A 15,230-nucleotide genomic window follows, 5' to 3' on the forward strand; every position below is an offset into this window, starting at 1 on the left:
GAAGAGGTTAGGGAGGTAACTGAAGTAGAATATGTTCAGTTATGTTCTTGAAGATGAAGATACCACATACAGTTAGTTCAAAAATGATCAAAGATACTAGGCTAGACACTAGGCTTTGTGAAGTAGCTTATTAAATGTCAAGGATGGCAAATAGAAATAGAATAGTCACTATTTCTAGAATAAGCCTTCTGTTTACTGCTGTTCACACCTTGACTCCCGCCTTTCTCTTTGTGTGGAATAGTCTTTTCTTCCATTGCTTATTCAAATCTGTCACATCCTTCGAGCCTGATTCAAGGTCCTTTGATTCAAGGTTCTCTGATTCAAAGTCCTTGTTTCTGTCTCGCCCACTTTTGCTGCTTTCCAGGCCTCCCTGCGGTCTGCGGTCTCTCTCCTTTAACAGAATGTTTACACAGAGCCCCGGCCACACACTGTTCTGTCACACTTGTCGCTGCCCCATTGCCCCGACTCCATCGCCAGTTCTCTGTACACAAAGTCCCCGAAGTTCTTTGCACGCTACATCTCGCAAGTACTTGCCATACGTGGTCATTTATCCACTCAGCAGACGTTTATGAAATGCCTGTTGTGCGCAGGCCACTATCCTAGACCTTAGGGATGTGAGGATGAAAGATGTGAATAAATAAATAGCAAATATTTACGGAGCCAGGGATGATTAATGCATAAACACTCAATTTATTTTACCATTTTTTGTTTGATAACAACTGTCATTTACCACAGGGTATATCAAGTTCAGATCAAGATCATTGGACTGAGCATGGCTTTCTTTTTCTTTAGTAATTACACTTCTCCCTGGAATCAAACAGAAAAACAGCAGAAAGTGCCTTGCCTGCCGACCCACCATGAATAGATCATATGCAATGGAAACTGCCTTACCAGGAAAGCTTTCAGTTTTCATATTAAACCCAAAAGATCTGTTAACTGAGATGTCCTTTTTGTTTGTTTTCTTGTACATGTAAGTGAAAAAGAAAAATTATAGTAGGAGGCCTAAGAGAACTTTGGTCTTGGGGTTTCCAGCTACATTGAGCTGAACGAAGCACTCTGTTTATTCAGCAGGTGGGCTGGAGAGCACACGCCCAGGGTGGTGGGGGGGTGTTCTCCCCGAATCCTTTCCTTGGAAGCCAGTCAGAGAGCATCTTCATCTTCTCCAAGGTCGGCGAGACTAGGGTTGGGACATCAGAAGTGCCAAACACGTATGTAGGTGGGGTCAGACACTAAGGCGAGGAGACACCGGGCTTCCCACTACGGGCCCCTCCCTGCTCTCTGCACTGCCTTCTGCTTGGGTCATCTGTCATCGTGGGAAGTTGCAGTTTTCCTACAGGAAATGAAACCACAACCACACAGTTCACAAAGTCAGCCTGGCACCTGTTTGAAATCCCCCAAACTCTTCCAAATAAACGTTGGAAAGGAAGACAGTTTAGTGGTTGAAAAAAAAATCTGTATTTCCTCGTGCCCAAAGGAATTGAAAGCCGGGTCTCCGAGAAATAACATTTGTCCAGCCAGGTTCGCGGCAGCACTACTCACAATCGCCAAAAAGTGGAAATAATCCAAGTGTCCATTGATGGATGAATGGATTTTTAAAATGTGGTAAATACCTACAATAAATAATTATTCAGCCCTAAGAGGGAAGAAAATTTGGACACATGCTACGACATGGGTGAAATTTGAGGATGTTATGCTAAATGAAAAGCCAGGTGCAAAGGACAAACGTTGTCCATATGTCACTGCACTCACAAGCAGTCCCGGGGCAGGGGGGGTCAGATTCGCAGAGACAGCAGGTGGGGCAGGCATTGCTGGGAAGTGGGGAGTTGGTGTCTGCTGGGCACAGTTTCCATGTTCAGAGATGGACAGAGCTCTGGAGATTGGTTTTACAACAATGTGAATATACCTAAGAAAGTTAGGAATGCTTAACAATGTGAATGTAATTAAGAATACTTAAGAAAAGTGAATATACTATACACTTAAAAATGGTTAACATGGTAAATCCTGTATTACATCTGTTTTACCACAATTAAGAATTAAATATATATTTATTGATATAAGTATTTTCACATTTAAAACCTACTAATAAGCCAATTAAATGCCTATCTACACTAGTGCCATCAATAGTCACCCATTCGTCCCCATGAACAGTTACGCTCAGCAACTGTATTTTCAAATCAGAGAGCGCAGTAAATAGTGCGTTAAATATGAGCAGTGATACCTGTTCTGCTGTCATTTTGTTTTACTTACAGAGAAAACATAACTTTTCAGTCCCGATGGCTCTCACTCCATAGTAATATTACTTACAGTGGGTGTAGCGTGGCACTTGCAACACTCTCTGTGTTGCTTCCTGCGTGTAGTAAAATGACGTACAGTATCCTTGTCCCCATCTCAGGGGTGAGGAAACAACTTTAGAGAGGTGGCATGATTTACCTAGATTAAGAAGGGACCGTGTTAGCCCTCCTTCCCCACAACAGCCACCCAGCAGTGCTGCACCCCACAGAGGGCTGAATGGCCCAGGGTAAGGGTGGGGTGGCATGGGGCAGGGTCCGGGCAGAGACCGGATGCCGAGGGGACACTGCCTGGGGAGCTCTGTATCCTCAGAACTGACCTCCCTGACTAAGCATGGTTACCGTCCTTGCTCTGTGAGTGCTGGAAATACTTTTCAGCTTCCTACTAACTTATATTTCTTAAAAAGGGCTGCTCCTTGCCAGGCATTTATTGACCCAAGAGAAGATCGTATTAGCTTAAATGCAGCATCAGCAGCAAGCATTTCCGTGCCAATCAACTCAGGCTGATGTGAGATCATAGATTCATGGAAAAAGCCTCCTCGGTGTTGTCTTGAGCACATCGTTGCCTGGACTCGCTTATCATCTCTTGTAATTATTGAACCATGTGGAATCCATGTTTAGTCAATAGGAAATTTAGAGGCATTCACTCATTTGTTCAACTGTATCTTGAGGACACACTGTATACTCTAGGGGCTGTCTTATATCCTACCTCTGAGTGAACAAGAGGTTGTCCTTGACCTCATGGGTTGATAAACCATTCTTTATTCTTCAGCTAATATGACCATTGAATCTTTTACATTTGAAGTTGCCCTCATGGTTATGTCTCTAGCCCAGCCTCAACATTACACTCACACAGCAATTCTGGCTACAACATTCCTGGCACCACACCCACCTGACCCCAAATTCTCCCCGAATGGACAGTCACTGCTTAGTGAGACAGCTCTGGTTGTTACAGCTTTTCCTTAAACATTGGGCTAAAGATTACTTCCAATTTCAGTCCTTCTTTCATATTCTGTCTTCCCAGAAGATGATAATCATTTCTTTCCAGAGTTGTCCCTTCTAGTGGTGGAGATTCTTCTCTGATTTCTCCTGGTGGTTCACAAAAGACCTTTTGGCATCTGGTAGATTTCAGTGTCAGCCTTTAATCCTGGGGTTGGTACCATTCGAGGTCCACTGGTGCACCCTAAGATAACGTGAGGTTTGCCAGCAGCCCCTCACTACCAGGCCCTGTTGAACCTCTCGTCCCGGTAACACCCAGGTAGGAGCATTACAAGGGCATCTGGTCATCAAAGAAGAGCATGCCTACCTGAGCATGAGGAGTATCAGTCAAGGCTTCCTGGAGAAGCTGGCCTTGGGGAGAGATCTTCGCGAGCTCAGGAAGTTGTAGCAGAGGTTGTCTCTGAAGATTACCAGGCAGGGACTTCACATGCAGAGCCCAGACACAAGAAGACAGGGGGACATTTAAAGGTAGGGGGGCTTATCTAGCGATGCTTCAGAGCACATCTCAGGCAGATGCGTAAGTGCCAGAACAAGGTTTTGTTCTTTAGTAAGCCGTGAGAAACTGAAGATTTTTAATATATTTTAGGAAGGCTAGACTTGTGGTACAGAAGAGGTATTAGAAGTGAAGGGACCAGTTAGGACGCTTTCACGGCAGGTTAGACCATTAGCATCTCAACCGAGAGCACATAAAAGGATCGTTTCCCCATCTCCTCACCTGCACTTGATTTTCTCATACGTTTCAGTGTGCTGATCTAATGGGTGTGAATTGGCTTTTCATCCTTTTAGTTTGCATTCCTTGATTACTAATATGATTCAGCATTTTTCCTGTGATTATTAGGCATACTCCATTTGCCCAGTGTTGAATATTTCTTTATCTTTCTCTTCATTTGTGGGATTCATTTTATCCATTCTAATAACTAATCTTTTGACTTTTAAATATTCGCATACATCTTCTCCCAGATTGCCCCCAATTCTTAGACTTATTTATAGTGTCTCTTCTTATACAAAAAGTTTGAAGTTTTAATGTAGTCAACTTTAGGATGTATTCTATTGTTACCTTGTTTAAGAAATTTTCCGTAACTCAAGATCAAAGAGTTCCCAGTGTTTTCTTCCAATGTAAAAGAAAGTTTTAGTTTTGAAGTTCATGCCTTTATTCCATATTGGATTTATCTTGGGGCCTGGTGTGTGGTAGGAATACAATTTTATTTCTTTCCAGCCGAAAGTCATTTGGAAAGGCAGCCCTTTTCCTATTTTGTGCCATTTCTGCTCTGTTCCATCCCACACCTGCTGCGGTGTCTTTCTGGGTTCCTTCTTACGTTCCATTGGCTAATTCATCTAGTTCTGTGCTAGTACCGCGTGGACCTGCTTACCACAGTTTAGTAGTGGGGTTGCTACCTGGTAAGATGAGAAGGCAAGTCCTATTGTCTTTGTTCTTCTGGTTTTATTTATTTCTGAAGTTACCTTCCCTATGCATGCCATTACTCTTCGTGATGAATTTTAGAACTGATTGGCCAAGTAACCAAGAGTGCTCTTGGGGTTTTCCCTGGAATTGCATTGAACCCAGAGACTGTTTGTGAGAACTGACATCTGTGCGGTGTCGAGTTCCCTCACCCCTGACCAGAGGCTTTCTCTCCAGCGAGTCAGACCCTCTTTTATGTGCTTCACTGAAAGATCATCATGACTTGCGTCTTCAGTTTCTTCATTTGTTGAAATGTCCAATATTTAGTCCCAGACCACAGAACAACTTTACAGTAATAAAAACTATGGTAATGGAAAACACTTCAAAGCACTTTGAGTTCCATCAGATTGGGAGGGTGGAGCTACCTTTTGCTTTCCCCTGTCAGATACTTCTCTTTCCTGCGGGTATCAGCAGTAATTTATGCAAGTGCATGGTTGGCCGTTGCCAGGTGAAGTCCTCGAGGCAGGCCACAAGACGTGTGCTCCTCGGTGATGTCCCCTCTCCGAACTTGGCCCAGCCGCTGTTGGCCCAGGAGCAAGCCGCTAACTGTATTACATTGGTATTTTCTACCCCCAGCAAAATTCTGCACAATGCAATGAACTGCTTTGCTAACACAAAGGATCACTTTATCTGCGGTGTATTCCTTTCCTAATGAACCATTCTTGTTTCTTAAGATGGCTTTTAGTATTTTGCCAGCAGTCCACATTCATATTTTCCATTTACTATTATGGAAGATTTTTCATCTTCTCTTCACACACTTATTTGTATCTAATCTTCTTGGATTCTTCCCATGCTCCAAGATTTCTCATGGTACGCTAACGTGACTCTAGCGTCAACCTTTGATTTCCCAATAGCGTTTGATCACATCAGCATTCGTATTAAAATCTCAACCCATTGCTGCTCACAAAAAATAAACTGTTCCTTAGTATTACTACATTCCCTGTTGTGTAACTGGGGTTGAGACCCACTTAGAAATCAGCACTTGCTATTTAGTTAGAAGACTCTTGTTCTGACTTACAAGACCATTAAAAAGCATAGGGAAACGACATTTTAAAAATGCAGTGGATAAACATGATTAACTAGATAAGTGGCCTATAAATTGGCTAGACATCTAAGGCTTCTTACTCACTAGTTGACCTCTGATCCAAAAATGTTAGGACTGTGACGGTGACAGAGGACAAAAGTACTTGGCTTCAAATGCCAGCGCTGCTGAAGAGAGAATCTGGTGGGGGCTTGTGAACCACTGCAGGAACTCTCGGTGTGTTTCCCTCAATTCTCTGACCAGCTCATGATTTTGCTGTCGTTTGTGTTTCTCCAGCTTCCCATTGTGGAAAAGATCAGAACCATTGCCCAGGCTGTCTACGGGGCCAGGGACGTCGAGCTGTCCCCCGAGGCACAATCCAAAATTGACCGTTACACGCAGCAGGTAAAAGTCACACTTTTAGGGGGGAAATCCACTTAGGCTCTTGCAGGATTCACCTTAATTGAAGACTCAGAATGTCTCACCAGCTGAACCTGTCTTAATGTACTTTGTGGACCACCAAGACTGAAATACCGTCCTTGGGTGTAGGGTACTGACCGTACCTGGAACATTATGGCGATGGTATCTACCCTCTGATATGTGCATCATTGACTTTTGTGGTTGTCAATATGTCTGCTGTGGGTGGTGTCTGTGATCTTTAGTCCCCTCCCCTCCCCTCCTGAGCCAGAAGCATTGACACTGTGCTTAGATGTGGGGCTGTGGTCAGATTTAGGTGATCTGTCGTACTCTGTCCTCATTTCAGGTCTCTGACCACCTTAAAAACGTTAGCATGGCACCCAGTTAGGCGAATACGAGTGCAGCCTATAAAGGCGGGGTCGGGGTGGTGGTGTTTTTTATATGATTCGTTCCTTGGCTCGGTGCTGAGATGGTTCGCCAGCATTGAAGGCTCCATTCTCTCCCCCAAGCAGCTGTGCAGGTGGCTGTGGTTCAGCAGGATGGGTCCTCACCTGGCCCCAGAGCAGGCCTGGGTGATAGATTTCACTGCAGCACATGTAGCCACCCTGAGCAGAAGGGCCAGGTGCCTTGAATGCCCCACCCAGTTTGCTAGAAGGAAGTCAAAGCACTTAAAAGCTTGGTGGCAAACAGCTTCATTATGAGCATCACCAGGCTCTTTTTTTTTATTCCCTGACTCCTAAATTCTATTTGTCAGTCATATTTGACATCTTGTTAAATACCGTTAATGCCAACCAGTTTTCTCTCAGGTTTGATAAGTCAACCAACAGCTCATTCATTCTTGGTATTTTCCATGTATGCACTTGACTTGTGCTTTAGGGGGAAAAAAAGATTCCTGAACATTATTGTACATTCAAGCATTGTTCTGTGGTGAAATTAACACTCATGTGCAATGAAATGCTTAAGTCATTGTCATAGGGAGGGTTTTTTGTAGTTGAATTTTTAATAATATTTAAGGACTATCACTTATTCTAATACTAGGTCCTTCCCTTGTTTTTCAGTCTTAGGAAGTGCTTTATTTTATGAAGTAATATGGCAATGGCATACGGCATATTGAGGTGTTTGTTTCTACTCTGTTACTGGCAAAATTTTAAACTGGAAAACCTACATCTGTTTGTTAAAATTATTTCCATTGGCTATCTGCTGTGCTATACGCCTGAAACAGATACAAAATAGTGTTGAATGCAAACTGTAACTGAAAAATAAAATTAAAACATAATTTGAATATTTGAGCGATCTCAGAAGCCCAGAATCCTGGGCGCCTTTTCTGCAGGGCAGGCCAGTGTGCCCACTCCCCCGGCAGGATGCTGATCAGCATGGAGGGGTATTGAAGCATTTCAAGAGGAAAGAGCTCCACTCCCAACCCATGACACTGAAAAATGCCTCAAATAGTTTTAGGTTGAATCATAAGAAATTCTGCATGGGTCACCTCTGAAGATTGCATTCCTTTTATCTCTGTCTACCAGAGAATATTCCTTAAAAGCTTTGTGTCAAGTATGTGGTTGCCTTTAATTAGCAAAGTCTCTAAAGAGCCACTGTGTACCCTTTAATCAGAACCAGGCTGGGAGGACACTGTCCTTTTTGTGAGACACCACACATGACTTCCTGCTCTTTCACCTTCGGAGCGCTGGGTCAGGCGAAGCCTTTGGTTCTTAAAAATAAGAAGCTTAAGTAGTGACCTCATCTTGGTTCCTATAATGCAATCGCAGATCCAATAGCTATGATTCATAAACCAACACAAAGGGGCCCTTTGCTTCCTGACAGCCTCCAAGAATGAGCGAACCACGTGCCTGAAAGCCTCGTTACGAAGCCTTTCTCCAGATTACCTTTCTGAGTCCCAGATATTAATATCCTGGGAAAGTGATTTCTGCAGCTGCTGCTGCTGCTGCTTTGCCTAGAAATAGCCCACTTTTCCCCAGGCACACACCGTGCTGCCCTCCTGTAAAGAGAATTCTCTGAAAGAAGCAGTAGACCCCCCCCAGCCCGCTGCTGGGGGAGGAGTTTCCATCCCACCTTCTTGCTCAGTGAATGGGCAGTAACAGTCCCTACTGGGTGTCTGAACCTGGGCTGCAGGGGTTGTGTGGAGTCAAGTACAGGGGACTAACATGTACGCCCACTGAGCACATCTCCTGTCCTTTCTTACAGGGTTTTGGGAATTTGCCCATCTGCATGGCAAAGACCCACCTTTCTCTCTCGCACCAACCCGACAAGAAAGGTGTGCCCCGGGATTTCATTTTACCCATCAGCGATGTCCGGGCCAGCATAGGCGCTGGGTTCATTTACCCTTTGGTTGGAACGGTGAGTGACGTCCTCCAAAAGCCTCCCTCCATCTGTGGGTCAGGATACCTAACCTCTGTTCTGCCAGTGCTCTCTGCAGATCAGGTGTTGGGAAGTATTTGCTAGTTTTCTAATTTCCTTCCACCGTAAAAACACCTCTGCTGTTGTGGCTTGGATTTTTCTTTTTGTTTGGATCATGTGTTTGGGATCCCTTGAGTCATAAAACTGATTCTGCTAATCGACCACCAAGGCACATGACTTGGGAGAATTCAGTCTGCCGTTGAAGTGGTAGGATGGCTTAGTGCAATGCTCCTTGGTCTTGACATCATCGCACTCAACACAGTAAGATTTCTCTGAAGTGTAGGGTCAGTGGAGGCGGCTGCTTGTGCCGGGAAGGACCAGCTCAGTCCCCTCCAAGGGCTGGCAATCTGCATTTCACTCCATACCCTGTTTCTCAGCCCATCACCTGGGAAGCTCTGCAACTCACATGAGTTTTTGTTTTGACATTGTTGTAATGGCACTGCATTGCTATGGGATCATCATTAGGCTATTTCAGATTCTCTGTGGGTGGAGGGGAGACAGCAAAGCAATGAAAACTTATTAATGCACTTAAAATCCGTGATAATGGGCTTCATACGTAAAATGCTTCATTGTAGCCACACAAGAAATGATATGATGGTTCCCTGGGGGACCATCAATGGCCGAAATTTGACTTCCCTTCATGGCAGTGCTCCTGGATTAGATTTAGACCAGAATTTCTATAGCATCGTTATTGTTATTGTCGTTAAACTGATCCAAGCCCAAATAGAAAATATAACAATGTTCTTAATAAACCATGTGGCTCTGTTACTATGCAAACAAGCAATGGAGATCCATACAGTGCAAAAAAATTAAGAGTTCTTACCTTAATGTTTACACATATTTAATGTAGTATTAGGCAAAACGTTTTCAAGACGTGTTTTTCAATGCCTACTCCACTCAAGGCCCGAGGATCCGAGGGGGGGTGGTGAGGGGTGTGGCCTCGCACAGCTCAGAGGCTCCTGGAACAGGAGGTGTCGGCCTTTGGAACGCCCTCAGAGCGCAGGGCGGGCAGTGGCTAGTCCTGCCAGGGTGAGGGGGAGCAGGGCTTGGGGAAGAAGAGGAGGCTCCAGAATGCTTCGTAAAGGGCTCACCCTTTGACTAGGGAAATGGTGGCCCTTCCCAGGGTGGGCCGGTGTGGCTAGAGTTGGATGGGTGGGGAGGCCAAGGAACAGGACTGGGTGGCGAGACAGGGCCAAGCCATTAAGGATCTCAGCTGCCATCTGAAGGCACTTGGGTTTTCTCTCATGCGTGCTGGGGAGTGAGCGTAGCATGGGTTTTCTGTTTGTTTGCTTGGTTTTATGTTTGTAAGAAAGCAAAGAAGAATGTGGTCTAGTCTGGGCAGCAATGGGGAGAGTGTTCAGAGGTCCAGACCCAGACCCAGACCCAGACCCAGGAGGTGCGTGTAATCAGCTGGGGCAGAAGGAGCCGTGGTCGGCGTTGGGGCTGCGGGAGAGTAGGTATGGGGAGAGATGCCAATTGGAGGCATATTTTGGGAGCCACCTACTTATGGGGTGCAGGGGGGACACCTCTATCATGAATGAGGGTGGTAGTGTCATCGGTCAGGGGAAGAACACAGGAAAAAGGCGGGTGGCAGGGCCAGAAGTGAATCTGGCCTGGACGCGGAGAGCTGGGAGCATTCACAGGCTGTCTAGAAGGGTCTGGGAGTTCACTGGAAATGCAGACACAGCACTCAGAAGAGAGGAGCAGGAAGGGCAGCCTTTAGGGCTCTAAGGACATGAATGAAGGTGGGTGTCGAACGAGGGAGCTCACGGATTAGCACCAGGGAAGTGAGAGGAGAGTAACGGACAGTGCTCTGAAAACACCCACACTTACGGAGCAGGCAAAAGTTACAGGAACCCAACAAGGGGTCTGGAAGGAACCACCGCACGCAGGCCTGCAGGGACCAGGGGGGACACCCCCAGAGCCGGTGGCAGAGTTTCAGTTGGGGGAGGGTAGCAACCCCCCTGACAGAGGGGAAAGGGTTCACATAAAACAGGCACTGAATGGCATTGTGGAAAAAGCATGATGGAGGGTGAAAACTTCAGCTCAGTGGTCCGACAGGAGGGGTAGGGGAGAGAACTGACTGCAGAGGGAACTTCGGGGTGATGGGGGTACTCTCCATTTTTATTGTGGCTGTGGGTCCATGACTGTGTACATTTGTCAGACTCAGAGACCTACACCCCTAAAACGGGAAAATTTTTATTGAGTGTAATTTAAACATACCTCAACTAACAAAAACATGTACTGAGAAGAGCTCACTCTAATATTCCTTAGAACAGCCTCAGTGATGGCAGCCCCTAGGGGCTCAGGTTCTCCTGGGCTTTGTTTGAAGGTGAGTGCTTGGGAGTAAGAACTCAAGTGCGAACTCATGTACAGGCCCGGCCAGACCCAGCCGCCAAGACAGACGGCCGTGCAGGTGCCCACGTCGAGCATGAAACCATGGGCATAGTGGAGGGGAGGTCAGCGTAGTTGATAATCTGTCCCATCCTGAAGTGTACAGACTCGGAATCCCAGAGTCATTCACCCAACAGATCCCTTCATTCATTCAACCAGTGTGCATGAGGCATTGTGCTCAGTGCTATGGAGAACCCCAAAACAAAGAGCCCTTTTCCATTACAGGTAAGCTTATAGTTCATAGAGGTCAGTGGACTTTAACAAAGAAAATGAGGACTTCCACCAAGATGGAGGCATTGGTGGAAACACTGTGCCTTCTCCCACAACCAAGTTTGAATACAACAAAGGTTTGGAGAACAAAGACACAGCCAAAGAACAGAAAATTGAATTATATGGAAGTCCAACAACAACCAACTGTTCAACCAGGGCGGTAAGAGGGGCGGAGCCAGCAGCAGAGCTGGGTTGGGCAGGAAAGATCCCCTGACCCAGGCGCACAGGCAGCCCGGACCCAGTCAGGGTGCGGGGCATACTGACCAAGGTCGCACATTCTCACACAGTGAGACAGACCGTGCAGGCCCCAGCGGCGAACCCAGTGGTGGAGGGCTGACGGCGGTGGCACATTCGCGCGAGGGAAGACGAAGCGCTCGGGCCCAGGTGGTGGTGGCAGCTGCGGCACCTGCGGCAGCAGCTAAGGGAGGCGGCAGACGCCATTGTTCCTCTCTGACCCCGCCCCCACATACAGCATCCCAACCCAGGGACTTAGTTGCCCTGCTCTGGTGAACACCTAGGGCTCCGATCCTGCTATGGAACAGGCGCGAACAGTTCAAAAGATGGCGGAGGAAGAACTCAAAGCCCCAGAGCCCATAACTCTAAGCGACCAAGAGATTGCCAGCCTCTCAGATGCACAGTTCAAAACACTGGTCATCAGGATGCTCACAGGACTGGTTCATTATAGTCACAAATTAGAGGAACATATGAAGGCTAAACTAATTGAAATGAAGGGAGATGCACAGGAAACCAATAGTGATGGAAAGGAAACTGGGACTCAAATCAATGGAATGGACCAGAAGGAAGAACAAAACATCCCACCAGAAAGGAATGAAGAAATGAGAATTCAAAAAAATGAGGAGAGGCTTAGGAACCTCCAGGACATCTTTAAACGTTCCAACATCCGGATTATAGGGGTACCAGAAGGGGGAAAGAAACAGCCACGAGTGGAAAACTTATTTGAACAAATAATAAAGGAGAACTTCCCCAGTCTGGCAAAGGAAATAGACTTCCAGGAAATCCAGGAAGCTCAGAGAGTGCCAAAGAAGTTGGACCCAAGAAGGAACACACCAAGGCACATCATAATTACATTAGCCAAGACTAAAATGAAGGAGAGAATCCTAGAAGCAGCAAGGGATAAGGGGACAGTCACCTACAAAGGAGTACCCATCAGACTGTCAGCGGATTTCTCAAAAGAGACCTTACAGGCAAGAAGGGGCTGGAAAGAAGTATTCCAAGTCATGAAATCCAAAGACCTACAGCCAAGATTGCTTTATCCAGCAAAGCTTTCATTTAGAATGGAAGGACAGATAAAGTGCTTCTCAGATAAGGTCAAATTCAAGGAGTTCATCATCACCAAGCCCTTATTCTATGAAATGCTAAAGGGACTTATATAAGAAAAAGATGAAAAATATGAACAGTGAAAGGACAGCAAACTCACAGTTAATAACAACCACACCTAAAACAAAAGCAAACCAAGAGGACAGCTAGATCAGGAGTGGAACCATAGAAATGAAGAACACATGGAGGGTTAGCAACAGGGGAGTGGGAGGAGGAGAAGGGGGGAGAAGGTACAGAAAATAGCATAGGCAGTAGGTAGAAAATAGATAGTGGGGAGGGCGAGAATAGTGGGGGAAACATAGAATTTAAAGAACTCAAGACATGTGGTTATAAACTGAGGGGGGAGAATGGTGGGGGAGGGAGTGTGTGGGTGGAGGGGAATGAAGGTGGGGAATAGAACAACTGTAATGGTATAATATATTTTAAAAAAAGAAAATGATTTGATATAAGAATTGTGAATCAATGAATGATAACCAATTTCTTAGCATTCAGTAGTCACTAAGTAAAAACCACACTATAATTTAAAACCTTTGGGAATCACTAAACAAATGCATGCTAATAACTTCTCCCACACCGGTGACTGACACGACGTATATCCCCCACTGTGTAAGACCAGTTCCAGAAAGTCAGAATGGTCAGCCCAGCTCCTGTGTGAACACAGCCCACCTGTGCTCTGCTCCCTGTTGACGTGTGACTAGTTAGAAACTCAGTGTGTGGACTGCTTCTCCAGGGGCAGCTTCAGGCCCTTGAGGTTTCCCAAAGAGAGACCTCTGCCCCCTGACCACCCTGGCCCTGGGTGCAGCTTCCCCTGTGGCCACAGCAGAGCAGGGCAGCAACTGGCAGTGCGTGAACGTGAGGAAGGACCTGGAGATAAGGGAACTGTCCGGTGGAGGCTGTGGCCTGAGTGGTCTGCTCTCTGTGCCGCAGGGACCACCTGATAAGGGTGGGTATTTACTGTTACTTGACCCCACTCTGGGCACTGGGCAGCCTGCTGAAATGCCTCTGACATTCATCACTGGGAAGGGAGACAGGAAGGGAGATGTGGTGTAGTGATTGCCTGCCGAGACGACCTAAGGAAAGGGGAAGGGGGCCCCTGGGGGACTGGTTCCTGCAGGTGGGAAAATCCCAGCCTAATGAATCACTCTGACTCTTAATCGCTCAACATGTGCTCCTGTGAGTGCCTCTGAAATCCATATTCATGCATCCACTCTAGAAGTTAAGCCCAAACTGACACTTCAAAATCAGAAAGCTTTTCCACTTTCATGCAGTGTTCGTTCATTCTCTCATTCATTCATTCATTTATGCCTACAGCATGCACGAGGTGTTATAAACCACACAGAGGGTGAATAAGATCTAGTCCTACTCTCTAGGAAATGAAACAGCACACCCCTCTGGGCTTTATAACAAAGGGAGAAATCTTTTCTTAGTGTGTCCTCAAGGGAGGCACACCCCTCTGGCTACCTAGTAGGTCTAAAAGAATCGTAACACAGGCAAGTCCCTCCTCAAACAATATCTTGCTGATTTGGGGAAGTCACAGGATGAAATACGGGAGAGTTTAGGTTTTTCTCCTCTAGACTCAGCTTTCTAAATATTTATTATTGCCCTGCATTTTATAGGCCAAATTTTTCTACTGTTATTTCATCATATTCTATCTAGCGATTTCTTTAATTGCCATTGATCACCCCAATGAAATCATAACAACACCATTAACTGATGTAGACACTTCACTAGTACATTTCACTTCCCTGTGTTGCTCATGCAGAAGCACCGGTATGGGGATTCCTCGGCTTATGGACATCTGAGACCTTGGCTCCCCTTCTTACTGCATTGGCAGAGTTTATGTCTTCCTGTACGTAGCTAATTTTTCCTTCCTTAAATAACTGCCTTCGTTCCCAGTAAGCCTCGTGTGCGTTCTTGCCTCTCTTTAACTACGTCACGCTTATGTAGTCTTTCTAGCACGTTGTGGAAAGCTACAGAATAGCACAGGATTCTCGACCAGCGCATCTCCATTTAGCACACTTCCTTCTAAGAAATCATTTAGCAAATACAGGTTTTCATGGGGAGAAAAGGGCAAATTATTTTCATGTTTTCCTACTCTATACAGATTATCTTGTTATGTTTCCAAAGTTCTTCCAAAGCTCATGGTTTATGGTGCTCAATAAACCTAATAGTTTACAAAAACTCCAAAACAGTCTCGTGCCAAAAATATCCAGTAGGTGGTCTTTGTCTTATGGTCTCATTGTTTTGATGTCGTCTTTAAATTTCTATAATTTAGAAATGTCTAATCATTTGGCATAAACTTCACAACATAAAAATATTAATATATAAACAAAGTACATGAAGTGACATTATTTAGAAGTAAATTACATTCCACATGGGAAAAGATCAGAAAGAGGGACACCAAAATCTTAACCCCAGGCCATGATAGCATGAATAATTTTTTATCTTCTCTTTACTTTTCTGTTTATTTTCAATCATTACATTGACTACATGTCACTTTTATAATATGAAAATACAATAAGTAGCTACAAATACTTGCACAAATGTTTAAGGCTCACGACTGCAAAAGGGCAGCCAGTGTGCCGTGGGCGCAGTCACCCTCCCCATCCTGCCTGCCTTGCAGGGTTTT

General features: G+C 45.5%; 1 protein-coding gene across 1 annotated transcript in view; it reads left to right on the top strand.

Annotated features, from left to right (window-relative positions):
- MTHFD1L (methylenetetrahydrofolate dehydrogenase (NADP+ dependent) 1 like) overlaps positions 1 to 15,230 on the top strand; it is a 169,098-nt gene that overhangs the window by 116,863 nt on the left and 37,005 nt on the right. The window contains exons 25-26 of the mRNA XM_037049648.1: positions 6,065 to 6,172; positions 8,387 to 8,539. Of these exons, the coding sequence (XP_036905543.1) occupies positions 6,065 to 6,172; positions 8,387 to 8,539 (261 nt within the window). The remainder of the gene's footprint in view (positions 1 to 6,064; positions 6,173 to 8,386; positions 8,540 to 15,230) is intronic.

Source organism: Sturnira hondurensis, unplaced genomic scaffold (assembly GCF_014824575.4).
Source record: "Sturnira hondurensis isolate 20B ecotype Veracruz unplaced genomic scaffold, ASM1482457v3 Scaffold0000167, whole genome shotgun sequence".
Lineage (NCBI taxonomy): Eukaryota > Metazoa > Chordata > Mammalia > Chiroptera > Phyllostomidae > Sturnira > Sturnira hondurensis.